The 26,584-nt window shown below is 52.7% G+C and overlaps 2 protein-coding genes across 4 annotated transcripts; both read right to left on the reverse strand.

Annotated features, from left to right (window-relative positions):
* Positions 1-1,191: 1,191 nt before the first annotated feature.
* On the reverse strand, positions 1,192-6,377 carry SLC25A41 (solute carrier family 25 member 41; the record flags this gene model as incomplete). Its single annotated transcript, XM_082623705.1, is given in 12 exon segments — positions 1,192-1,361; positions 2,383-2,530; positions 2,745-2,782; positions 2,785-2,905; positions 4,863-4,919; positions 4,923-4,970; positions 5,161-5,204; positions 5,207-5,264; positions 5,266-5,322; positions 5,758-5,913; positions 6,147-6,242; positions 6,245-6,377. Coding segments are annotated over 12 exon segments (1,080 nt in total). The 5' UTR covers positions 6,332-6,377.
* A 5,995-nt stretch (positions 6,378-12,372) lies between these two features.
* SLC25A23 (solute carrier family 25 member 23) lies at positions 12,373-25,071 on the reverse strand. 3 transcript variants are annotated; one of them, XM_082623703.1, is made up of 11 exons: positions 24,758-25,071; positions 23,551-23,605; positions 22,897-22,984; positions 22,507-22,618; positions 21,000-21,158; positions 20,762-20,914; positions 20,451-20,558; positions 19,131-19,298; positions 14,401-14,551; positions 13,216-13,396; positions 12,373-12,893 (listed from the first exon to the last, which is right to left on the reverse strand). In XM_082623703.1, exons 1-11 carry the CDS (start codon positions 24,911-24,913, stop codon positions 12,737-12,739), a joined length of 1,488 nt encoding a protein of 495 aa, XP_082479829.1. In that variant the 5' UTR covers positions 24,914-25,071; the 3' UTR covers positions 12,373-12,736. The 3 variants fall into 3 exon arrangements, with proteins under 3 accessions (XP_082479829.1, XP_082479828.1, XP_082479830.1); XM_082623702.1 differs by having other exon boundaries at positions 23,551-23,677; positions 24,758-25,070; XM_082623704.1 differs by having other exon boundaries at positions 12,373-12,837; positions 23,551-23,677; positions 24,758-25,069.
* Positions 25,072-26,584: the final 1,513 nt, after the last annotated feature.

Genomic DNA, 26,584 nt, shown 5'->3' on the forward strand with positions numbered 1-26,584 from the left:
CAGGGATCTAGAGCCCCCACTTCTCTTCCAGCACTCACGGAACCAGCTCTCCTCCCGAACTCAAGGGTCTAGGGCCTTTGGTTTCCTCCCAGGACCGAGGGATCCCAGACTCTAATTCCACACCCCACACCCGCTTCACATAAGATCTTTGGAATCCGAGCTCCAAGCTCTGATCCTAGGCCCTCAATTTCTCTCCTAGACCTAGGCGTCTTCCAGGCTTCCAATTCCCATTCAGGACTGAGGGGCCCAAGGTACCCATCCCCGCTCCAGGACCCAGGGATCCAGATACCCAGCTCCTTCTTAGACCCAGGGTATTCCAGGTTCCCAGCTTACCCACTGGACCCAGGTATACCGGGTCCCAGCTCTTATCCTAGACCCAGGATTCCAGGCCCCTAGCTCACTAGCTGGAACCAAGGATTCCAGGTCCCTAGCTTTCTTGCTGGACCCAGGGAGTCCTAGTTCTGTCCTAGACCCGGAGATTCCAGATAAGCAGCTCCTCTCTTGGACCCAGGTGTAACAGATCCCCAGTTGCCCTCCTGGACCCACGTATCCCAGACACGTCCAGCAGAGACCATCACTTTATTCCTGGTTGTCTCCACATTCACCCTTTTGCCCTGGAACAAGGACAAGTCGCAGCGAGTCAGACTGGAGTCCGAACTAGTCCCAGGCTGCACCCTGGGGAGGAGGCTCCAGGAATTTTTTTTAAGTTATTTATTTAATTTTATTATTTTTGGCTGCGTCGGGTCTTTGTTGCTGCACACAGGCTTTCTCTAGTTGCGGCGGGCGGGGGCTACTCTTCATTATGGTGCACGGGCTTCTCATTGCGGTAGCTTCTCGTTGCAGAGCATGGGCTCTAGGCACGCGGGCTTCAGTAGTTGTGGCACACGGGCTCAGTAGTTGTGGTTCGCGGGTTCTAGAGCACAGGCTCAGTAGTTGTGGCACATGGGCTTAGTTGCTCTGTGGCATGTGGGATCTTCCTGGACCAGGGATTGAACCCATGTCCCCTGCACTGGCAGGTGGATTCTTAAACTCTGAGCCACCAGGTAAGTCCCTCCAGGAATCTTCTGACCCAGGCCCCCAGCCTGCTTCTGACAAAAATCACCTTGGGTCCCAAGCCTGGAGGGTTCTTTGGGGCCAGGGGACACTGGATCCTCCTGTCCATTTCTGCCCAGGGTATGCCTAGTTCACTGCTTATACGCCCAGGGTCTTCATGGCTTCGTACACCACGTAGCTGATGCCACCTGCTGGCAACACCTTCAGTAACATGGGAGTCATGCCTCGGTACAGCCCTGGGCAGCCCTGCTGGGCCAGGATCCGCCGGAAGACTCCACGCATGGTGAGGTTCGAACCCTCCACGGTGTCTGCGGGGACAGAGGCAAGCTCAGAGCCTGAGCCAGAGATGACTGGGCATCCTGGAGCGGGGCGCGGGCTGGAAAGTTGGGGGGTGGGCAGTGAAGCCAGGAGCAGGGGGTCTGGGTGTCAGTTGGAAAGAAGTTTGGAAGACTTTTAGAGGAAATTGGTCAGTTTGGGGAGAGTGAGGGGCAGGAATTTTCAGGATTGTTGTAGGGAACATCTTAGAAAACATTCCAATTTCTAAGATCTGCTAGAGATTTGGGGATTGTGCTAAGGGGTAGTTTGGGGACATTTTCAAGATCAGGGTGGAGGGCTAAGGACCTGTTTGGATGTTTGAGGATTTGTTTAAGGGTTTGAGAGCCCCTTTAGGGGGTGGTCACATTTGGGGAGTTCCCAGGATAGTGCAGCAGGTGGTTATGAGTTTGGGGATGTCTTAGAGTCAGATTTGGCAAATTTAGAAACGGTTTGACTTCTGGAGTCAGTTGAGGGCTGGGTCCGATGTGGAGAAGTTGGGAGGTCATTTGGGGAGTATATGTCTTGAGGTCAGTATGGGGGCCTGAGTCACATTCAAGGAGGTTTGTGGGAGTCATTTGGGAGCTGGATGTTCGTTTTTTTTTTTTTTTTTGATACACGGGCCTCTCACTGCTGTGGCCTCTCCCGCCGCGGAGCACAGGCTCCAGACGCGCAGGCTCAGCGGCCATGGCTCACAGGCCCAGCCTCTCTGCGGCATGTCGGATCTTCCCGGACCGGGGCACGAACCCGTGTCCCCTGCATCGGCAGGCGGACTTCCAACCACTGTGCCACCAGGGAAGCCCTGGATGTTTGTTTTAGTGATGTGCAGGGTTAATTGAAGGGCTGGGATCAGATTTGGGGGGTGAGTGTAAGTTTTGGTGGGTTCAGGGGTCAGCAGAGGTGGCCAGGATCAGATATGGAGAGTTTAGGAGTCAGTTTGGGGGGGGATGAGAAAGTTCAGAGAGCAGAGGCAAGGTGGGGAGGGGCATGCGAGGTCGCCTCTAGGGCCAGGCTGACCTTGGGCTTGCATCCTGATACGCACCGAAGTCAGTGGGTAACTGGCCATCTGGCCACAGGTTGTGGACAATGTCACGGACGACAGACTGACCAGGCCACTGGGGTCCTCCATGTCCCTGCCTGACTTCAGCCAGAGGCACCTGAGCATCTACAAGAGAAAAAGGACAGGAGAGGGACTTCCCTGGTGGGCCAGTGGTTAGGACCCCATACTTCCACTGCAGGGGCACAGGTTCGATCCCTGGTCGGGGAACTAAGGTCCCACATGCCACATGGCCAAAAAAAAAGAAAAAAAGGCCAGGAGGAAGCTCTCTACAGGCCTGGGTTCACGCCGCCCCTGACACCTGGCTCTGCTGGACCCACACCTTGTAGACAGCCAGGTTGGTGCAGGCGTAAGGAATGTGCCAAGCATCAGGTAGCCGCGGTAAAGGGCGTGGGTGCCCTCCTGCTCCGCGATATGCCTGGCGCAGTCCAGCAGCCCCTTGTACTGGCCAGTCCGGCACAGGGTCAGCCGTGTCTTCAGCACCTGGGGAGGATGAGTGAGGTGGCTTGTTTGATCTAATCTTCTCAGTGACCCCCAACCATGGCCACTGTCCCCATCTACACAGGAGGAAACTGCTCAGGAACGCACACAGCTGAGTTTCAAACTCGGATGCCTCGGCCTATATGTGCTCTCAGCCCAAGAGGGTGAGAGAGGGACTTCCCTGGCGGTCCAGTGGTTAAGCTTCCACACTTCCACTGCAGGGGATGCGGGTTCGATCCCTGGTCGGGGAACTAAGATCCCGCAGGCTGCGTGGCGTGGCCAAAAAATTAAAAAAAAAAAAAAAAAGATGAAGGAAGAGATGTGAGCTGGGTGGGGTCTGCCGCAGCTCTGCCCTAACGCCAGCCAGATGTACTGCCATCCGTGCAAGTGTGGACCCCAGGTAGCCAGATCTGCCAATTTTCTGAAAGAAGCCAGTTACTGTAATTTTTGTGAAATGCCCCAATATCAAAATATTGGCAGCTCTACAGATGTGCAAAAGACAGCACACCAAGTGTGGTAGGCAAAATTCTAAGGTGGTCCCCAAGATTTCCATCCCCCTGATAGCATGATCTATTTAATACCCTCCCTCCTGCCCTTGAGCTACTGAATGCCTAGAGACCTGTGAATGTGATGGGCTGTCACTCCCCTCGGTCAGGTTACACGATGTGACAAAGCTGAAGGGATTTTGCAGATGTAATAAAGCCCCTAACCAGTTAAGTTAATCAAGAGAAATCGTCCTGGGTCGGCCTGACCCAATCAGGAGAGCCCTTTAAAAGAGAGTCTATTGCCAGAGACAGAAGGCGTCAGAGAGATTGGAAGCATCAGAAACACTTGGGTTGTTTCTTTTCTTTTTTTTTATGCCGTGCCACAGCTTGCAGGATCTTAGTTCCAGGGATCGAACCCGGCCCTCGGCAGTGGAAGTGCAGAGTTCTAACCACTGGACCATCAGGGAATTCCCTCAGGTTGGTCTCAAACATACAAACTGTTATGGAGAGGATCACATGGCAGGAAACAGTGGGTGGCCTCCAGGAGCTGAGGACCTCGGTCCTACAATCATAAGAAAATGAATCCTGCCAACAGCCAGGGAGTTTCACAGAGGACCGCAAGCCTCAGATGGGTTCATTGGTAGCCCAATTGACACCTTGATTTCCACCTGATCAAACCCTGAGCAGAGGACCCGACTAGCCAGTGCCCAGACGTGACCCACAGAAACAATGAGATAATAAATCTGTATCTTTTTAAGCTAGTGAGTGCAGTAATTTGTTATGCAACAATCAGAAACACTTCACAGATGCAAACTACTGTATACAGAGTGGATAAACAGTAAGGTCCTGCTGTATATAGCACAGGGCACTATTCAGTGTCCTGTGATAAACCATAATGGAAAAGAATATATATATAAAAAAAGAATGGGGACTTCCCTGGTGGCGCAGTGGTTAAGAATCCGCCTGCCAATGCAGGGGACACGGGTTCGATCCCTGGTCCAGGAAGATCCCACATGCTGCGGAGCAACTAACCCCGTGCACCACAACTACTGAGCCTGCACACCACAACTACTGAAGCCCTCATACCTAGATCCCATGCTCCGTAACAAGAGAAGCCACCGCAATGAGAAGCCCGTGCACCGCAACCAAGAGTAGCCCCCTCTCGCCACAACTAGAGAAAGCCCATGCTCAGCAATGAAGATCCAAAGCAGCCAAAAAAAAAAAAAAACCAGACAAGGGCAAGAATTATGTGGAGAAAACTTTAAAAGACCATTAAAGGGCAAAAAAAGAGACTTGAACAAATGGAAATGTTCTCGGATATGTAGAACCGATATCATATGGATGGCAATAATCTCTAAACTCAACTATGAATTGAACATCATCCCAGTAAAAAACAAATACAAGTAGGTGATTTTGTATTCTGAACGAGGTGCATTGCTCAACTGCAATTGCTCAAACCCCCTCCCAGGCATTCCATCCATGGGGTTGATGAGCGTCTGGGAAGTGGCCACAGCCAGGGAGCTGGCAAGGAGTCATTCCTGAAAGGGTGGGGACTCATGCACTCCGCAGAAGTAATTCTTACACTGGGACAGGAGAGAGGAAAGTAAGAGAATAACTAACCTTCCTTCCTTGCTGAAACTCATCCAGGGGAAGAGGTCTGGGACCCGGAGGATGAACATATGTCTTGGATAAGGATCTGGGCTTTGGGGGTCGTGGGTGCAGGAGAGGTGAGGGCTTGAGGGTGGGGCTGGGAAAAGCAGACCATCCCCCCACCTGTTCAAAGACAGAGAACTTGATGGCGTACTCCGGGGCGATCTGAGTACGTTGATACCATTGCCCCGCCATAGCAAGCAGACACCCCCCCACCCCCAGCTCCTAGACCGTGCTCCGTGTACCTCCCAGCAAATTCATGAAATTTGTCTTGGAGGAGTGGACCTGGAGATACGGAGGCCCCTGGCCCTCTGAGGAGCCCTCCATCCCCATCCCAGCCTGGAGCTCAACCTCTCCTGTCTCCAGCTGCCCAACTCCAGACCTGCCCCCTCCCATCCCCATTCCTTCTTCAGTGCCTTCCTTCACTAGTCGTAGAATTCTCTAAAACGACCCAAACCCAAACCCAACACCTACTCCCATTTCCATCTCATCCGTCCTCTTCTCCTCTCCAGTCCTATTTTGTCTTCAAAGACCCCATCCCCAGTTCTCTGATCCCCACCCCATCCTTGTCCCTGGTACCATCCTCTCAACTCCAACCCCTGTCCCCACCCCACCCTTGTACTTTTTTCCGGTTACACCCTCACCCCCATCCTGAACTCCATCAGCTCCACTTCCGCCCATCCCCATCCCAGCAGCTCCAGCGCCATGTTCCCCATGCACCTGCATGTACACCTTGGCACAGTCCAGAGGGGCCGTGCCCGTGTGAGACACCGCCCCGGCCATGGCTCCCGAGAGGAGAAACTTCCACAAGGCTCCCTCATTATCTACCTCCACGATAGCCACAGGGACCACCAGCTGCTGTCCAGTGTCCAGCATCTGCAGGACAGACCCGGCTCTCACCCCCCACTCAGCCAGGCTGGAGCTCCTTCCCCAGACACATCTCCAGAACCCCCTCCCAGTCCAAGGCCTACCCGGTCCCCACTGCTTCAAGGTGGCATTCCATCCAGGTCTGCTGGGAGAGGAGCGGGCCATGCAGGGGGGTGGGCAGCGTAGCCTTCTCCCCCTGCAGTCCTGGCTGGAGGTGCTGGGAGGCCCACGGTGCCCAAACTCCGCTGCTGTGTTGGGAGATGCTCCAGTTTGCTTTCAGGCACATGCCCAAACACGTACCCATATCCATGGGTATAGCCCAGGTTCAAGGAGGGGGGTGGGTTTTGGTGAGTAAGGACTTGACCCTCTTAAACAGGGTCTGGACCCTCGAGCAAGGCTTCTGACCTTCCTCAGGTTGGGCTCCCATGGCAGCTGGAGGGTCAGGACACTTAGGTTCAAATCCCTGGTGAGAAGTTTGCCCATCCAGCAACTATGTGGGAGGGGCGCCTTGTCAGTTTAGGTCCCAGGAGATGATGAGGTCCCAGGGGCCCTTGTGAGCTCACTGCATATGAGATGAGTGAGTGTCTCCCCGATGACCAAAGGTCCACATCCCAATCCCTCTAAACATGTGAACGGGGCTTCCCTGGTGGCGCAGTGGTTGAGAGTCCACCTGCCAATCCAGGGGACACGGGTTAGTGCCCCGGTCTGGGAAGATCCCACATGCCGCGGAGCGGCTGGGCCCGTGAGCCATGGCCGCTGAGCCTGCACGTCCGGAGCCTGTGCTCCGCAACGGGAGAGGCCACAACGATGAGAGGCCCGCGTACTGCAAAACAAAACAAAACAAAACAACAACAACAACAACAAAAAAAAAAACCAAAAAACCCCTGCCTGATAAACATGTGAACGTGTTACGTTACATGGCAAGGGGGAGGGGGTGGATTAAATTTGTAGAATTCAGGTTCCTAATCAGCTGATGGGGAGATGGAAAGATTGTTCTGGATTAACCACAGGGGCTCAATGTAATCTCACGAGTCCTTCAACAGGGAAGAGGGAGGCAGAACCATCAGTGTTAGAGGGACTGGTTGTGAGAAAGATTCCACTGGCCACTGCTGGCTTTGAGGATGGAGGAGGGGGCCACGAGCCATGGAATGCAGGTGGCCTTTAGAAGCTGGAAAAGGCCAGTTAGCAGATTCTCCCCTGGAGCTTCCAGAAGGAGCCAGCCCTGCTGACAGTTAGATTGTAGCCCGGTGAGATCCGTGTCAGGCTTCTGACCTCCACGATAATATTTTAAGCCACCAAGTTTGTGGTCCTTTGTTACAGCAGCCATAGGAAACTAACACACTATGTTTCGTTGTCATGGCAAGAGGAGATGGAAGTGGGGGAGAATGGGAAGGCTCTGGAGCTCTGGGAGAGAGAGACACAGTTAGTCCCGGAAGTAAGACAGGCATAGGTTTGGAGTCAGATGGACCTGAGTTTGAATCCCATCTCAGACACTTCTTGCTGTGTGACCTTGGGGTACCTGCTTTTTTTTTTTTTTTTTTTTAAAGAATCATCTTTTTTTTTTTTTCTATGTTTGGCTGCGTTGGGTCTTTGTTGCTGCGCGCAGACTTTCTCTAGTTGCGGGGAGTGGGGGCTACTCTTCGTTGTGGTGTGCGGGCTTCTCATCGCGGCGGCTTCTCTTGTTGCGGAGCACGGGCTCTAGGGCGCGCAGGCTTCAGTAGTTGTGGCGCACGGGCTTAGTTGCTCCGTGGCATGTGGGATCCTCCCGGACCAGAGCTCGAACCCATGTCCCCCGCATTGGCAGGCAGATTCTTAACCACTGCGCCACGAGGGAAGTCCCGGGGTACCTGCTTTACTTCTTTGAGGTTCAGTTTCCCCAGCTGGAAATTGGAAGTAATGAGTAACTCTACCAAATAGCGTTGTCATAGGATCCAATGAGAGTCTTTGTTGGGAGCATCTCCATCCTCAAAGTTGTTTGATCAAAACCCTTGATGTCATCCTTGATTCCTCCCTTTCTCTCTTACACACAGTCTGTCACTAAATCCTGTGGGCTTAACCTTCAAAGTATATCCAGAATTTGGCTGCTTCTTACCATGTACGTGGCCACCACCCTGGTCCAGCCCCATCATCGCTCACATGGACCAGTGCGGTGGCCATCACCCCAGTTCCCCCAGCTCCTGCCCTCACCCTTCACAGTCTGTCCTCCCCCCAGCAGCCATCAGAGGGCGCCTGTGAGCACCTGAGTCAGGTCCCGCCCTTCTCTGCCCACGGCCCTGTAGGCTCCACCTCCCGTGGGTAAAAGCTCCAGTTCTCCCCTTGGTCCACAAGGCCCTGCAGGACCTGCCCCGTCCTCTCTCTGCCCTCACCTCCTCCCTCTCCCCATCACTCACGCTGGCCTCATGGGCCTCCTTGTTGTTCCTCCAACACACCCAGGCATGGTACTACCCCAGGACCTTTACACTGGCTGTTTCCTGTGTCTTTTTTTTTTTTTTTTTTCTTTTTGCGGTATGCGGGCCTCTCACTGTTGTGGCCTCTCCCGTTGCGGAGCACAGGCTCCGGATGCGCAGGCCCAGCGGCCATGGCTCACGGGCCCAGCCGCTCCGCGGCATATGGGATCCTCCCAGACCGGGGCACGAACCCATATCCCCTGCATCGGCAGGCGGACTCTCAACCACTGCACCACCAGGGAGGCCCTCCTGTGTCTTTAATGCTGTTTCCCTAGACATCCCCATGGCTCCTTTTTTTTTTTCTTTTTTCTTTTTGGCCATGCTGTGTGGATTGCGGGATCCTAGTTCCCCAACAAGGGATGGAATCCAGGCCACGGCAGTGAAAGCACCAAGTCCTAACCACTGGACCACCAGGGAATTACCAAATCTTTTTTTTTTAAACCATCTTTAAATCTTTATTCAAGCATCACCTTCTCCCTGATGCCTTCTCTGACCACCCTCCTTAAAATTTAAACTCAGCCCTGCAGTATTTCTCATCCCCGTTCCCTCCTTTGTTTTTCTCCATAACACTTTTACTTTCTACACTGCTACATATTCACTCGTGTTACTTCTTCTTCATCTCTCCCCACTGGAATATAGGGTCTATGAGAGCAGACATCTTTGTTTGTTTCATTCACTTCTATATCCCATGTCCAGAACTGGGTCTGGCATAAAGTAAGTGTTCAACACATATATACATTAAGGGGGGCTTAGCACAGAGTGAGGGTACATAGTACTTGCTTAATAAATGTAAGTTCTTTTCTCTTTAAAGATGTCAGTGGACATCTTTAAAGTGTGGGTGGGGAAACTGAGGCTTAGAAAGGGGAAAGCAGCCTGTCTGATGTCACATTGCATGTCAGCAGAGCCTCCTAAATCCCAAACACAGTGTAACGGTTTAAAAGAATGTGGCAACTAACATAATGTTTAGGTCAATTACACTGCAAAAACAAACAAATGCATAGAAAAAGATCAGATTCCTGGTTACCAGAGGCAGGGAGTGGGAAGAGTGGGAATTGGATGAACGTGGTCAAAAGGTACAAACTTCGGGCTTCCCTGGTGGTGCAGTGGTTGAGGGTCCGCCTGCTGATGCAGGGGACACGGGTTCGTGCCCCGGTCCGGGAGGATCCTGCATGCCGCGGGGCGGCTGGGCCCGTGGGCCAGGGCTGCTGAGCCTGCGCGTCCAGAGCCTGTGCTCAGCGGCGGGAGAGGCCACAGCAGTGAGAGGCCCGCATACCGCAAAAAAAAAAAAAAAAAAAAAAAAAAAGGTACAAACTTCCAATTATAAGATAAATAAGTAGGAAGGATGTAATGTACACATGATAAATATAGTTAACACAGCTGTATGCTATATATGAAAGAGAGTAAATCCTGAGTTCTCAAGAAACATTTTTTTCTATTTCTTTCATTTTTAATGAGATAATTTTTAGTATAAGATGATGCATATTCACTAAACTTACTGTGATAATCACTTCATTATGCGTGTAAATCAAATCATTATGTTGTACACCTTAAACTTTTACAGTACTGTATGTCAATTATATCTCAACAAAACTGGAAGAAAAAAAAAGAATGTGGACAAGAAAATGAATGTTAACAGGCACAATTAAGTAAAATGAAGTGGTAATACTCAATGCTGGCATAGCTGCATTAAAACTGGTAATGCTAATTCCTTGTTGGTGGCTGTGTATATTGCATACAATTTTTCCAGTGACATGACCCTGAGATAGTCACATCCTTTGACCCAGAAATCCCACTTCTGGGCATTGATCATTAATTCAAAGGAAGTAAAAATACAAAATAGTTAGCAAGGCTTGATCCCTTATCTGGTTGTGTGAAAAATCATATCTATATATGTGTATATGTATCAGTTAGCTACTGCTGCATAACAAATCACGCCCCCTCCCCAAACATAGCAGCTTAAAACACAAACAAGATGGTAGCTTCAATGTCTTTTATAGCCTAATTTTGGAAGTAATATACCATCACTTCTGCTGTATTCCCTTGGTCATACAGACCTGCCTTGGTACAATGACAGAGGAGATTACACAAGAATGTGAACACAAGAGTCAAAGATCATAGGGGGACATCTTAGAGAATGACTCTCACAGTCCACATAGGAAAAAGTTTGATCACGTGAAGACAGGCAGAAATTGGAGTGATGGGTCCACCAAGGGGTGTGGGCAGCCACCAGAAGCTAGGAACAGGCACGGACAGATCCTTGCCTGGAGTCTTCAAAGGGAAAATGGCCCTGCCAACACCTTGGTTTTTGACTTCAACCCCCCATAACTGTTAGGGAATAAATTTCTGTTGTCTTTTATTTATGATAGCCAAAAGGTGGAAACAACCCCAGTGTCCATCAACGGATGAACGGATAAACAAAATACGGTCCCTCCATAAAATAGAATATTATTCAGCCTTAAAAATGAAGGAGATTCTGACACCTGCTACAACATGGAGGAAACTTGGGGACGTGATTCTCAGTGAAATAAACCAGACACAAAAGGGCAAATACTGCATGATTCCAGTTCTAAGAGGTCCCTTGAGGAGTCACATCCATAGTGACAGCAGGTAGATGGTGGGGGCCAGGGGCTGGGGGAGGGGATGGGGAGTCAGTGTTTAATGGGGCAGAGTTTCAGTTTGGGGAGATAAAGTCCTGGAGGTGGATGGTGGGGATGGTTGCACGACAATGTGAATCGACTTAATGCCACAAAACTGTACACTTAAAATTGGTTAAAATGGTAAATCTTATGTAACGTGTATTTTACCACAATAAAAAAATATTTTTAATAATTTTGTTGTTTTAAGCCCCTTGTTTGTGGTAAATTTTTAAGCAGCCCAAGGTAAAGGACACACTTGTGTAATTACAAAAATTACAGGAAAAATTAGGAGCGCTCTTGAATGTGGACCTTCCCCCACACCCACTTTACAGATGTGGAAACTGAGGCTCACGGAGTCATTTCCTGGTCTCCCGCAACAATGTATGATGGAAGTCGGCCCATGTCCCTTCCCTGTGGGTGGTATGAGGTGGTCCCACATCCACCCACCCCCTTTCAGTAAAAACCACAATGAAAGAGCTTAGAAAATGTATTCCTTTGTTCCTTTGAAATAACACACACAGGCAGGGAGGTGGGGAGTGGGGGAGGTGGGGGAGGTGGAAGCATTGCGGGGGGTCGTCCCATCCCCCCAAATCCCAGTTCTTCTTTTACAGTTCTTTAATGGGGTTCCCCAAGGACTTGGAAGGAATGGAGAGAGGGGTCCCCCAATAAGCCTAAGCTCAGAATCCAAATATAAAGTGCAGAATATAGAGGGTTGGGGTACTGGGAATTAGGGCGGATGGGATGTCTGCTCCTCTCTGGTAGAAAAATAGACCTGGAATGAATTTGGGGGACTGGGGAGTTTGGGGTTTGTTTTGCATCCTTGGATGCTTGGGTTTGGGGAAGCTGCTTCTGGGTTCCAACTCTGAAGACTGGGGAGGGGCTGGCAGTGCTGGGGGATGTGTGCGGTCCCCTTAATGTGTCCCCAGCCTTGGATTGCCTCCTTGCCAGCCCCTAAGAAAGAGCGACTGGATCCTCCAGAGGGACCCAGGCTCTGGGGGTTGTTATCAGCCTAGACAGTGGGAAAGGGGTATGAGACATGGCCTTGCTGGGGGAGTATTTGAGAGGGAAGTTTCCCTGTAGTCCAGGCTTTGCTGGGGAGGTAGGGGGTCCAGTGTCTGTACAGGGCCTGGGAGAGGCATCTCCTACCTTTGTGGCCGGCATGAGACGTGTCAGGACAGTGGACAAGTCCCGTGGGTTTTCAAGCTGGGAGGCCAGGACCTGGGTTTCCTGGAGGCTCCGTAGACTATGGGGTTTGTGACATGGGGGGAGGTCTCCGGGCTCTGGTGTGTATCTGGGACGGGGGCGCGTGGGATCCAGGATACTGATTGGCCTACTGGGAGCTAGACTGGGGGGTCTGAGCGTTCAGGATCTAGTGCTTGGGAGGACTCGGGTCAGAAACCAGGGGTTAAAGGGTTGGCATCCAGTGCCTGGAGGTGGTAGGGTCTGCCTCTTATGGATGAGGTTTTAGTACCCAGTGCCTGCGGTGAAGGGATTTGGGGTCCAACAGCTGCAGTCGCCAGCACCCGCTCCTCTGCCATTGGGCTCTCGCGACTGTGGTTTGAGGAGGGAGGATCTGGTGGGTCAGGGCTTGGAACTCTGGGATCCGGTGGTTGAGGGTATAATGATTGAAATGTGGGGATCTGGGAGTTGAAGCAGAGTGTCGAGGTAAAGGGATTCAGGAATCCAGTGGCTGGCGGGAGGGGGTCTGAGATCCAGTGCTTGGGGCCCCGGGACCTAGGCATTGCACTGTCAGGATCCGGTGCGCTGAGGTTTCTCGATATCCAGAATCCAGTGGCCGAGCTTGGAGATCCAGGACTTGAAGCATGGGGATCTAGGATCTGCCAGTGGATCTAGGATCCAGTATTGCCTGAGGACACTGGATCTGGTGCCTGAGGAAGCTGGGGGTCTGGGGGTTTAGATACAGGGTATGTGCTGCTGTGGTCGGGGTATCAGGATCCATTAGCTGGGTTGCAGGGGATCCAGTGGTTACGATGTGGAGGTCCAGGACTCAGTACGTGTTGGGGGAGAGGGAAAAGTGGGATCCAGTGGCTGGGATGTGGGGATGCAGGACCCAGTGGATGAAGTATGGGGATCCTGTGGTCTGAATGCGTTGGGTGGGGGGACCTGGGATCCACTGGCTGGGCCCTCGGTCTCCAGTGGCCGAGGTGTAGGGGATGTCACGATGGAGGTGAGGGATCTGGGGGAGGGATGGGCTCTGGGTCCCTCACCTGGATGTGACCCCCAGGGCCTGCTTCATGTTCTCGTAGACCACGTAGGAGATGCTCACGGCTGGGATAACCTTCATGAAGTTGGGGGCAATGCCCCGGTAGAGGCCCCGTACGCCCTCCTGGGACAGGATGTGACGGACCAGACCCAGCATGGACAGCTGGGGGGCTCCCTCGATGGAGGCTGGTAGGGGGTGGGGAGGCCAAGTAAGGCCAAAGGCCCCCCTCTCGCTTCCCCCTCCCCGCGACTCCCCCTCAGGGCTGGGCCAGGTGGCCACTGCAGCAGGAGGGAGGAAGGTTAGACTAACAGTGGGACCTACCACTCAGAGTCGGGACTTCTACTGGCCTGGGAATTGGCCACTCATCTCTTCACCCCAATCTGGAGGCCCCAAGTTTGGGGATGACTAGAAACAGAGCAGCTATGTGCGGAGGCGGAGGTGGAAGAGGGCACAGAAATTTCCTCTTCCTAGAACTCAATTCCTTCTCCTTTTTCCCAGCTAACTCTTACTCAACCTTCCAACCTCCATTCCAAACCAGCTCTTCAGGGGAGCCCTCCTTGGCACCCCAGTCTAAGTCCAGCTTTTCCTTCTCCCCTTTATTCAACCCTAAATCCATACTTCATTGTGGAATGATTTATTCACCATCTTCCTTCCTCTCCAGCTTGGGAGCTCTTTGAGGGTGGAGGACCACATCTGTCTTATGCACGGATGACCCCCGGCAAAAATCACAAAACACAAATGCTAAAATCCCCGAGGAAATTCTCAAAAAAGATTCAGGGATAGTCGCGGGAAAAGAAAAGAAAAAAGAACCTCAAAAGAGCAATACAGAGAAATACAGTAAAACAGTTGTAGCCTGGCCCTCCTCCTCCTTTTGACCTCACTATATCCCAGCCTTGCAAATTAGAACCCAAGTTACCAGCCCGGAAAGCTGCCTCCCAGCTGAGATGGCTAGGATGCTCTTCCGGCACTGGCTGTATCTGTTCTCCTACTTAGGGTAAAGGGCTCCCATCCCAATGTCACAAAAGGGTAAACTGAGGCCCAGAGAAAAGTAGGGACTTTAGTCAAGGCCATCAAAATCCAGGAGGATCCCAGCCCAGGACCCTGCCTTCTCACAGGGTGGAGCTGGGGATGGGAAGGTGGACCCAAGTCGTGAGACCTTCCCTACCTCCTCCTCCCACCCAGGCCTCACCTTGGGCCTGCATGCGGGTCCGGACCAGGGCCAGGGGGTAACTGGCTATCTGGCCACACGTGCTGGAAATGGTGCCGCAGGCCAGGAGCACGAGGATGCCCGGGTCGGCCGAGTCATGGCTATACTGCTGGAGCCACCGGTTCTTCAGGGTCTGGCAGGGGTGGAAAAGGGAGGAGGGTGGGTTGGAGGTGGGTGACACCAGGACCCTGGCTTCAGAGGTCCTGCTGGCTGGCTTCTGTATCCCATGATGGCTGGTGTTAGCCAAGCATTTTACCTGCATGCTCTCACTCAAACCTCACCTAAACCCTCTCTGGTATGTGGAATAAGAGCCCCCCGCTACTGTTCCTGCCTTAATCCCTGGAATCTGTGAATATGGTACCTTCCGTGGCAAAAGAGACTCTGCAGATGGGATTAAGTTAAGGATCTGGAGATGGGAGATTATCCCAGGATATCCAGGGGGGTCCAATGTCATCACAAGTCTCCTTGTAAGAGTCAGAGAAGGAGACGTGATGACAGAAACAGAGATCAGAGAGAGACAGAGAGAGAGATCTTGGGGTGGGGGGAGATGTTATGCTGTTGGCCTTGAAGATGGAGAAGGGGCCATTAGCCAAGGAACGTGGGCACCGCTAGAAACTGGAAAATATAAGGAAACAGATTCTCCCATAGAGCCTCCAAAAGGAAAGCAGCCTGCTGACACCTTGATTTTAGCCCAGTAAGATGCATTTTGGATTTCTGACCTTCATAACTGTGAGATGATAAGTTTGTGATGTTTTAAACCACAGTTTGTGGTCATTTGTTACAGCAGCCATTGGAAACTCATACAGTCTCCAAGGTGGCCACCCCGCCCCTTATCCCTTACCACTTCAGCTCAAACCTGCCGACTCCAATGGCCAAGCATCCATGGCTCAGCCTGAGGATTTTATCTGGTCCCAGGCAAGGCTGCTCTGAGCACATAGGAACAGGTGGGCAGTGCTGGGAAATTAGCACCCCCAGAAGCAACCTTCAAATGATGACTGACTTGGTGTATCAATACCCCAACTCCCTTGCCTCTCTGATGGGGGCATGTTCTACACTTTCTCCCGGAGGTCCCCACCAGGATTGAGCTCCTCCTGTCTGCTGTGGTATCTTGTTTGATAATGCACTGTTATGGGTTTAAATGCATCCCCCACCAAAAAAAAAATGTGTTGGGGTCTTAACCTTAGAATATGACCTTATTTGGAAATAGGGTCTTTGCAGACATAATGAATTAAGATGAGGTCATACTGGAGTAGGGTGGGCCCTTAACCCAATATGATTGGTGTCCGTAGAAGAAGAGGAGAAGAAAAAGGACCCATTGGGGAGAAGACAGTCATGGCAACAGAGGCAGAGACTGGAGTGATGCGTCCACAAGCCAAGGAACACCAAGGACTGCTGGCAAAGGCCAGAAGCTGGGAAGAGGCAAGGAAGGATACCCCCTACAGATTTCAGAGGAAGCATGGCCCTGTTGACACCTTGATTTTGGACTTCTAGCCTCCAGAACTGTGACAATAAATTTCTGTTGTTTTAAGTCACCCAGCTTGTGGCACTTTGTGAGGGCTGCCCTAGGAAACTAATACTAAAGCATGATATTTTTGGTTGCCTTCCCTTCCCTGTCTTACTACTTCCCCCCAAAGCCACTTGCCCCCCCATCCCTGCTTCTGGAAGACCTACAACTAAGACAAGTACCATTACGATCCCCATTTTATTGATGAGAAACTGAGGCTCAACAGAAGTTACTTGCCCAAAGCCACAAGATAAAGGTGAAAATCAACATTCAGAGCCACCCACAAGTCCAGAGCTGTGCCCTTGGCCAGTCCCTTCTGAAGCCTTCTGTGAGGCCTCTGTAAATCCAGGATCTTCTTTTTGGCCTTGGGACTGGAATTGCTCATAGGTTTCATTTCCTAAGTCAATTCCAGTGCATTGGTAATGGCTGCCTGGAACTGTGTTGAGAGGGACTCAGTGCTGTGATGGATTGGTGATGTCTGGCCTGGGCACGGAAGGGGCAAATGAGAATCGTTTACCATTACTGCCTTTGTAATTTTAATAGCTGCCTTTTGGGGCTGGAGCTGCATTTGACAAATAGGTGTTTTTAAGACCAGTTCTGTTAAAAAGAGGCTTTGATGACTGGAAAAGTATGGCTAACACTGGGCTTAAAAAAAAAAAAGGGTAAGTCACTTTTCTGCAGGACTTCTCAGAGCCTTTAAGGGACTAATTTAGATCTTGAAATGCCAAGAGGGCACAGGGCTTTACAAACTTCTTAGACCTCTGAAATCCCTTTTGGGGTGAAGAATGAATGAACTAAGGTTGCAGAATAAGGCCTTATTTCTGCTCATGACTCTGAATGGCTTCCTATCACATTTAGGAGAAACTCAAACTCATGATCAACTGAGTCCTTGCTGACTCTTCAGCTCCCTCCAGCCACTCAAGACTTCCACTCCTCAACAACAAAACAATCTCATCAAAAAATGGGCAGAAGGGGCTTCCCTGGTGGCGCAGTGGTTGAGAGTCCGCCTGCCAATGCAGGGGACACGGGTTCGTGCCCCGGTCCGGGAAGATCCGACATGCCGCGGAGCGGCTGGGCCCGTGAGCCATAGCTGTTGAGCCTGCGCATCCGGAGCCTGTGCTCCACAACGGGAGAGGCCACAACGGTGAGAGGCCCACGTACCGCAAAAAAAAAAAAAAAAAGGGCAGAAGACCTAAACAGACATTTCTCCAAAGAAGACATTTAAGATGGTCCACAGGCATGTAAAAAGATGATCAGTGTCGCTAATTATTAGAGAAATGTAAATCAAAACTGCAATGAGGTATCACCTCACACTGGTCAGAATGGCCGTCATTAAAAAGTCTACAAATAATAAATGCTGGAGGGGGTGTGGAGAAAAGGGAACCCCCCTACAATGTTGAAGGGAATGTAAATTGGTGCAGCCACTATGGAAAACAGTATGGAGGTTCTTTAAAAAACTAAAAATAGAGTTGCCATATGATCCAGCAATCCCATTCCTGGGCATATATCTGGATAAAACTATAATTCAAAAAGATCCATGCACCCTTATGTTCATAGCAGCACTATTTACAATAGCCAAGACATGGAAACAACCTAAATGTCCATTGCCAGATGAATGGATAAAGAAGATGTGGTACATGTATACAATGGAATATTAGCCATAAAAAAGCATGAAACATTGCCACTTACAGCAACATGGATGCAACTAGAATTATCATACTAAGTGAAGTAAGTCAGAGAAAGACAAATACTGTAAGATAGCACTTATATGTGGACTCTAAAAGATGGTACAAATGAACTTATCTACAAAACAGAAACAGACTCACAGACATAGAGAACAGACTTATGGTTACCAAAGGGGAAAGGTCGGGTTGGGGAGGGATAAACTGGGAGTTTGGGATCAGCTGATATATACCACTATATATAAAATAGATAAACAACAAGGTCCTACTGTATAGCACAGGAACTATACTCAATGTCTTGTAATTAACCATAATGAAAAAAAAGAATTCCACTCCTCCAATAGGCCATATTCATTCCTGCTTCTGGACCTTGGCATTGGCTGTGCCCTTGTTCACACTCCCTCCTGATACATATTCAACTGATCACTCCAACACCACCTCTCAGAGACATTCCTAGACACGCCCCCCTCCTGCCCATGGCTACTTTCGATTGCACGTCCTGTTTATTATCTTCTGAGAACATTTCAGGATCTGAAATTACTTATTTGCTGGTTGACTTGACTTCTTTGTTCACTGGAGGGGTGTCCCGGGAGGACAAGAATTATGTTGTGCTCCCTGAATGCAGCACCAAGCACAGTACCCAGAACACATGGATGCTTAGGACATAGTTGCTAAGTGAACGGGTGAATGAGTGAATGAATGAATAAATGAACGAACGAATGAATGAAGCCTTGTCTCACTTGGCTCCGTAGACGCTGGGTGCTGGTAGGGCAGGTATGGATGGCAGGTACCGGGGATCTTAGATCAGGACCAGCTACGTCATTTGCGGGGCCCAGTGCGAAATAAAGATATGTGAGGTCCCTTGTTCAAAGATTATTAAGAATTTCAAGAGGGTGACAGCAAAGCATTCAACCAAGTGTGGAGCCCTTCTGCGTTGGTGACTCTACAGGTTGCCTGCCCATAAAGCTGGGCTGGATACAAAGATTGGGGGTGGGGGGATGCTTGGGAACTTCTGAGGCTGTGCTAATTGGGAAAACCTGGTGGCCCCACCAGGAGAAGGGAAAAGCAATGGATGAGGTCCCTGGAAGAGAAACAGCAAAAACTCCCAGCTCCTGCTTCTCCTGATAAAGGCCGTGAGATGCTGGTCATGGGGTTTGGATTTTATGGTGGTGGCAATGACTGAAATGGCCTTGAAGAAGACAATGGCCTGGAGATGGAGGCGTGTCTAACCCAAGTTTTTTTGGGGATGGGCATCTTTGAAGCTCATCTTCGCCTGCTCCCACGTTTCTGTGAGCTAGAGTGGTCCCTGACGTTCACATGTCCTGAGACCCGGGAAGGCCAAAGGACAGATGGAAGGTTCTTGCGGTGGCAAGTGGAAGAGTGGCGGGGCAGGTGGGGAGGTCCAATGCCTGAAGGAGTTCCCCGGGATCCCAAGGCCCACGGTGCTTTGCTTCTCCACCCCTAGCTATGGAGGTCAACTGAGCCCCACAGGAAGGGCAGATCCCAGAGAAGGGAGGACCACAGACCTCGTAGATGGCCAGGTCGATGCCCGCATAGGGAATGATGCCCAGCACGTTAGGCAGGTAGCCGCGGTAGAAGGCTCGGGGCCCTTCTCGCTCCAGGATCCGCCACGCACAGTCCAGCAGCCCCTTATACTGGCCCGTCCGGCGAAGGGTCAGCCGTGTCTTCAGTACCTGGGGAGAAGTTGGTTATCCCTGGAAAAGCTGCCTTAGGAATCACTACATCCTGGAATGAAGACACTTCGAAATTGCACCTCCTAGATGGAGATACCCTGAGAATAACTGAATTAAAAGAACCACTTGTGGGACTTCCCTGGTGGTCCAGTAGTTGGGACCCTGCACTTCCCTTGCAAGGGGGCACGGGTTCGATCACTGGTCGGGGAATTAAGATCCTGCATGCTGCTTGGTGTGGCCAAAAAAATTTTTAAAAATAAAAATAAATAAAAGAACCACTTGCTCTAGAATCTTCTTCTACCCCCAAACTCTATACCTACAAACTGGTTACGCCTATCAGACTTGCACGTGGCACCCACTGCTGTCTCCCAATATCTTGTTACCTTCTCCCTTATCAATAGAAACTGCTCTTTTCAGTAAGAACACAGCCTCTAGAAATAAAGACTACATTTCTCAGCTTCCCTAGGCATGTAGCCATGTGACTGAGTCCTAGCTGATGAAACAGAAGATGCAGAGGTATGCAAGGCTGTCAGAAAGCACCCTGTCAGAAGGCAGGGAGGTGTGCCTTCCTCTGTTCCTCCTTCTTGGCTGGAGCGTGGATGCTGTGACTGGAGCACAAGGAGTCATTTTAGTCCATGAGGTGGGTGTCACATGCTGAGGTGGTAGAAAAAGATAGAGGGAATGAACCTGGGCCTCTAACACTCTGAAGCCACCAGACCATCCCTGAACTGCTCACCTCCGACTTCATTTATGTGATTTGAGTTTTCTGTCACTCAGAATCCTAAGCGATGCCTGGCACAATCTGAAACTTGAAATGATTTCTCCAAAAGTGGTTTCACCTAGAAATGATTCCCTTGGGGACAAGCATCCTGGAAACCAGTATCCTTAGATGAGCCATATCCATAAAGGGCTGGACCCCACAACTGTTATCTAAACAGCTAAACCAACACTACTGTTCCCAGAAGTCACACCTCAAACTGTGATACCCAGACCAGCTACACATGAAAGAGCATCGCTCTAATGAGCTACAGTCTGAATCAAGAAGAAGCAAAGTTATAATCCCAATGCTTCTCCCACCTTGGAGTGAAATGGTTATTGCAGGCCCGCCCCCAGCCCTGCAATGGAGTGTCTGCTAGGGTCCCTCCTTCTCACCTCCATGGGGTAAATGATGGTTTGGGCTGTGGCACCAGCCAGGGAGCCAGCCACAAAGCGCTCCTGCACATGCAGTGTCTCCTGCTGCCCCCAGATGGCCCGCTTGATCTGAGAGGGAGACACAGAGGTGGTGGGACCTCAGGGGTTGGGCCTTCAGTGCACTTGGACCTTCCCTCTGCTGTCCTCCTCCTGGGCGCATCCCGAAGGGGAGCAGATGCCCACTCCTGGGGACCTGCAGACATACCCCACCCCCAGGCCAATCCTGCAAAACCTCATGTCTGTAGCCCACGCCTCCCCATGCCTGCCCCCACCTGCTCATAGGCCATGAACTTGATTGCCGACTCAGGTGCAATCTTGAGCACGTTAATGCCGTTGCCACGCCACAGGGAGCGCACGCCCCCCTCTTGGATCATACTCCGTAGGCCTCCCAGGATGTTCAGCCGGTTGGTCTTGGAGGCGTGGACCTGGGTGGGAAGATCAGGGGGCTTTGGGGACCCCTCCAGGGGTCCAGGCCTAGGGAAGGGGGTGGGTCTCTCCAGGGCCCCTCACCTGCATGAAGACCTTGAGGCGGTCCAGGGGGGCTGTGCCCGTCCGGGACACGGCACCCGCCATCGCACCCGCCACCAGCTGTTTCCACCACATGCCAGTCAGCTTCTCCTGCTCCGAGAACTCATCCGGGACAGTCAGGCACTCGCCAATGTCCAGGACCTGGGGATGCAGAGGCCGGGGGTGTCATGCCCCAGTGGGGCTGGGGGGATGCAACTCTGCCCTCAACTGGGGCGTCTCCCCCATGAATCCCAGGGTACCCACCAATGAATCCCAGTCCACCAGTGAATCTCACTTGGAGAGCCCAAGAGATCTCTCTTGGATCCCTACCAGATCCAGCCCCACAGTCTCCACAAAAGATAACAACATCCTTCCTGGGGGTCTCCACCAAATCCCATCAGAGCATCCTATTCAAGTCTCTACCCACCAGGGGATCCCCCTGGTGGTCCAGTGGTTAAGACTCCATGCTTCCACTGCAGGGGGCGTGGGTTCGATCCCTGGTTGGGGAACTAAGATCCCACATGCCGTGTGGTGTGGCCAAAAATAAATAAATAAAAGAGAATATATAAGAATATATATATGATGGGAATTCCCTGGCGGTCCAGTGGTGAGGGCTCTGCGCTTCCACTGCAGGGGGCACAGGTTCGATCCCTGATCGGGGAACTAAGATCCTGCATGCCGTGCAGCACGGCCAAAAAAACAAAACAAAACAACAAAAAACCCCAAACAACAACAACAAAACAAACAAGCCCCTGCCCCATAAAGACCCCTCCAGAGCCAATCAGATCCCTTTGAAGGATCCAACCCAAGGGTCTCCCACGTAAGAATTCCAGAAGATACCTCCAGGGCCACACAAGATCCTACCAGGGACTTCCTATATATGGAGCCCAGCAGATCCCTTCTGGGGGTCTCCCCCACAGAGATCATCCCCCCTCTAGCATCCTTCACCTGCAGACTTCTTAACCAAGCCCCTCATGGGTCCCCCAGGGTGGGAATCTCTGGATCTCCCAAGAGGATCTCAGCAGATCCCACGGATGGACCCCTCCAGCTGCCATCAGATCCTACCAGATGCATCACTCAAGGATTCCCACCCTGGAAATGGCAATCCAGAGCACTTCCTCCCTCCCAAGTTCCAGTAGATCCCGTGAGACCCTCTGAAGACAGCGGCTTCCTAACTTGTCTTTTCAGCAGCAGAATCCTTTATTGAGGGGAATAGAAACCAGCAGAAAGAGAGCCATGTGGTTGAGGGTGGGAGACCAGATGCCCCATCTGGTGGGCCCTTTCTTCCCTGAACCTCCAGAGGCCCCACAGTACATCTGAAGGGTCCCCATCAGCTGGCAGAGACCTCCCCAAATGGGTCCCGGGGGCCCCAGATGGAGGAGGAGGAGAGCAGAGCCTCATCCCTCGGCTGCTCCCAGTGGCTCCTCCTCTAGAGTCCTGAGCCAGCCCCTCCCCCCATGCCCTGGGGAAGAGGGCCCGATGAGGCTGGGACAGCCGCCCCCCACCTCACCGTGGAATGCTTCCAGAAATACAGCACGTCTTCCACATTCTCCAGCGAGTGCAACAGGAAGTGGTCACGCCATTCCTGCCAGTCAATGGTCATGGTGCCATCACGGTCCATGCTGTGGGGGGAGGGGTACAGGTGGGACAGAATCAGTGCCTGGGTCCAGGGGTGAGTTGAGTGAGGTTCTTGTGGATTTGGGGGGGGTAGACTGAGCTCCTTGGCACTGGGAGCTCCCCATTTTACAGAGTGGGAAACTGAGGTTCAGAGAGGGGAAGCAGCTGGGCCAAGATCTCAGCTCCACTGCCTTGGGATTGGGTCTGAGGCTCAGAGGCTCAAGGTGGCTGAGGGGTCTTGGGGACCTGAGTTACCTGGGATTCTGGACACCCCGCTACTCACCTGTGCAGGATTTTCTCTGCCTGCTCCAGCGAGATGGAAATGCCCAGAGCTCGGAAACTCTGCTGGATCTCAGAGACGTCGATATGACCTGGGGAGGGGGCCCGAGGTGGGCAAGTGTGTGTGTAGGGACCCTGAGATGGAGGACCAGGACAACTTGGAATGGGGATATTGAAGAAGACCAGCGGATCCAGGAACCCAAGGTGAGGTTTGTGGCAGGGTTGGGGGGGGGTCCTTGACCCACTGGGATCAGAGGGGTAGAACTGGGCCATATTGGGGGGGGTCTTCTGTTTGATGAATGAATGAAGGATTGAATCCAGGGATAATTATGGGGGTCTCTATGCCACAGGGGGTTGAGAGGCCATATTGGACACCCAGAAAAAGCGATGGGGGTGTCTCTGTCTCATAGGGAATCCAGGAGCAATGTGGGGGGACCTTTGTCCCACAGAAAAATAAGACTAATAAATAATAGTGTCCCACCCCAGAAGGAAAAGGAGGCCGGCTGGGCCCCGAACCACCTAGCTGGGGGTGAGGAGAGCTCCCAAAATAGCCTGTGAGTCATCAGGGAGAAGCGGCCCTCCCTCCTCTTCCTAGCGCTGCCAGTTCTAACCCTGTTGGCATCTCCAGGGCCCCCACAGCCCCATCCCTGGGCCTTACCATCCTGATTCCGGTCCAGACTGTGGAACAGAAGTAGCAGGCGCTGTTCCCGCTCCTGCAGATAGAGGAAAAACTCCTCCAGGTCAAGGCCGCCATCTGAGTCAGCATCACCCTCAGGGGAGATGCCCTGGCAGGGGGGAAGGGACAGAAGGAGTTCTGGGAAGCTGCTCCCTCAATCTGGAGGAGGCAAGACAAGCTTATGCCCCAGGAACCCAGGTCCCCCCTCCCCCAGCCCTGCACCTAGAGGACCAGGGCGGGGAAGTCACCCCCTCCCTTGATCATCTCTTTCCTCAACAAGATGCCCAAGGCCAAGGTAGGTCTGTGAGGTGGACAGCGGTTGTCCAGTTTTCCTGGTGAACAAAACGAGGCTCTCCAAGGTCAAGTCACATGTTCAAGGTTACAGAGCTGGGAAGTGAGTAGGTGGACTTGGGCTCTTGTCTCTGAAAGCCTGTCCTTCCAGCTGTCTCTTATATGAACTTGTCCACATGGCAGTTTCAAGAGCTCTCCTTGGAGACAGCACCGGGCAATGTGGGGCAATGACATCCACACTGAACATCTGCAGGGCCTCTGTTTTCCCATCTGTAAAGTGGGAGGTTGACTGGAGGTCTCAGGGTGCTACGGAGACAGTCCAGTGGCATCTGGGCCTCCAGGTGTGGGGGGACACATGCACGGGCTTGGGGTCAAGTTCCTGCTTTGATAGGTGCATCCCCAGCTGAGGGTGGCCTCGGATAGGATTGGGTCCTTGGCTGGGACAGCCTGGGGCATAGAGCCAAGCCCAGGAAAGGACAGGGAAGGGAATGTAAACACAGAGGCTGGGGAGGGTGTGTCTCCTGGAGGTGGGTGCAGGCCTTGTGTCTCGGGTTGTGCAAAGAGTTCAGAGGAGGGTGTGTCCCGGGCAGTGGTCAGGAAAGCGCACGCGGCCCCATTCCCAGGCAGACATCCCTCACCCCGAGGGAGGAGGGGGACGGGTTTGGCAGCCGAAACTGCAGGCCTGGGGCCTCGGTGGTCCTGTCTTGAGCGAGCCCGTTAGGCCCGGACACGGGTGGGCAGGGGGAAGGGGACAAGGACGCCCAAGCTAGGAACAGGTCCTGGAGTCCAGACACAGGCAGTCCCGGGCTGCTTCCGGCGCTCCATTCAGCGGCTCGGGTTACCCTGCGCGGGCTGGGCTCCAGCGCCACGAACCAGGAGGGGGTCCCGGCGAGGGTACCTGTTGTGCTCCGCGGTCCGGGCTGCCCCCGCCCAGCCGGGCCAGTCCCTGGCGCAACTCGTGGACGTCCAAGCGACCATCCTTGTTACTGTCCAGCTCCTCGAAGAGGCGACCCCAGCGCTGACGCCGCTCCGCATCGCCCGGGCCCCCCCGCATGGCGCCCGCCCCGGGGGGAGGGGAGGCCCGGTAGCGGCGGCCTCAGCCGGGGCTTGACGGCTCCCCCTCCCCCCAGGGGCCCCGCAGGGCCAGCTCCGCGGCCACTGCCACCGCGGCCTCCGCGCTGTCTGCCCGGCTCTGGTACTTGCAGGAGGCGGTGACTGCTAGCCGTCGCCGCCCGCGCCAGAACTTGCGTCTCCTCCGCATTGGGGGGGAGGGGGAGGGGGCGGAGCTGGGGGGGCGTGTCAGGGATGCTCTGGTATTAGCACAATCTAGGGAGCAACCACGTTCATTCTGGGAAGGGGGGTTCGAGAGATCAATGATCTCAGGTCTGGTTTCAGGGTTCCGTTTCTGCGTGCCTCAGTTTACCCTCTGCCCAAGGAGACGAGGTAGGGAGATGTCAGGGATTGGGTTACATAATCTCTTTCCACTTGACCTCCCTCCTCTACTAATCCTCCTCAGGAACTAAAGTTCTCGGTTTCCCTAGACGTACTCAGAACCAACTCTGTGCCATCTAGCCCTGCAACAGTCCGCCCACTCGTTTCACATTGCCTAAGCGGCCACAGAAGCAGAAAATCAAGTCGCCTTGCTCTCCCTCCGTGTTTTCTTCCCGCCCGCGCACCTCCTTTCTCGGTCCCACTCAGACTGGGAAACAGAAGATCAACGCGTGGCGCGGCTGCAAAGTCGGTTTCCTATTGGCCAGAGCCGCAGGAGCTGTGCCCTGCTGTCCCGCCTTGCTCACCCACCTAGGCGGGGCCTCCCCACTGACCCCACACTGCCTTGGGCCCCGCGGCCCCCGGCTCGCCTCGCAGTCTTAAAGGGGCCTCTGCCGGATCCAGACGCCGAGCAGACTGCTTTCTCCGGACCGGCCTAGGGGGGGGATCTCAGAGTCCCAGGAGCGGCTGCGGATAAGGACCGCGTAGCTGGAAGCGGGGCCCCAGCCTGTCGCGCTCACTGCACCTGCCAAATGCCCCTCCCACTAGTTTCGGGCGCAGTTTCTCGATTCGCCATTAGGGGGAGGGGCGCCCAGATCTTTTGACAGCGAATAATAATAATAGCTAACGTTGATTCATTGCTTTGCACAAGCCTTGACCTTTCACTCACCCCTCGCGTCGTCCTCGCTAAAACCCTATAAGGTAAGTGGGACTGGCTTTCCCACTTCACAGATGACGAAACAGGAGGTTAAGCCGCTCACCGCAGTCCACATGCCCAGGAAGGGGCAAAGCAGAGATTTAACTAGACCTGGGATTCTTACCCAACATCGCTCTATGCCCTAGAAGGGATTAATTTTCCCTTAACCATCACTCTTCTCTCTAGAGTCCCCAGGAGGGGGTCGTCTTATTATCATCGTCCTTTATCCAAAGGACGATCGTGAAGGCACACATGGTTCCCACTCAGCTTCTGCCCAGACAGGTGTGCTCAAACGAGCCTCTTGTAGAGGGTCCCCTCACAGACGTTTTCATTCACAGGTCGCCCTTGCAGGTGCCGTACAGATATTTTCCCACGGAGTTGCCCCAAACAAATGTTTTCTCACAGATGCATCCTTGACAGGTGGACCTCAATACACATGAGGCCCCCCCCCACGATGTGCTTCAGTGTGAGTGTGCCCCGTGCAGGCGCGCTCAGGTCTTCCTCTCGTGTGAGCTCTATTCTATGCAGCTGTTTCCTTCA

Source organism: Mesoplodon mirus (genome assembly GCF_964341445.2).
Source record: "Mesoplodon mirus genome assembly, chromosome: 5".
Classification (NCBI taxonomy): domain Eukaryota; kingdom Metazoa; phylum Chordata; class Mammalia; order Artiodactyla; family Ziphiidae; genus Mesoplodon; species Mesoplodon mirus.

Coding starts and splice junctions, on each gene's coding strand:
- SLC25A23 (XM_082623702.1), bottom strand. CDS start 24,913: ATGCGGGGGGGCCCGGGCGATGCGGAGCGGCGTCAGCGCTGGGGTCGC. Junction 22,619..22,896: donor GCAGAGAAAATCCTGCACAG/GTGAGTAGCGGG, acceptor CTCCCCCCACAG/CATGGACCGTGATGGCACCA. Junction 19,299..20,450: donor CCATCATTTACCCCATGGAG/GTGAGAAGGAGG, acceptor ACTTCTCCCCAG/GTACTGAAGACACGGCTGAC.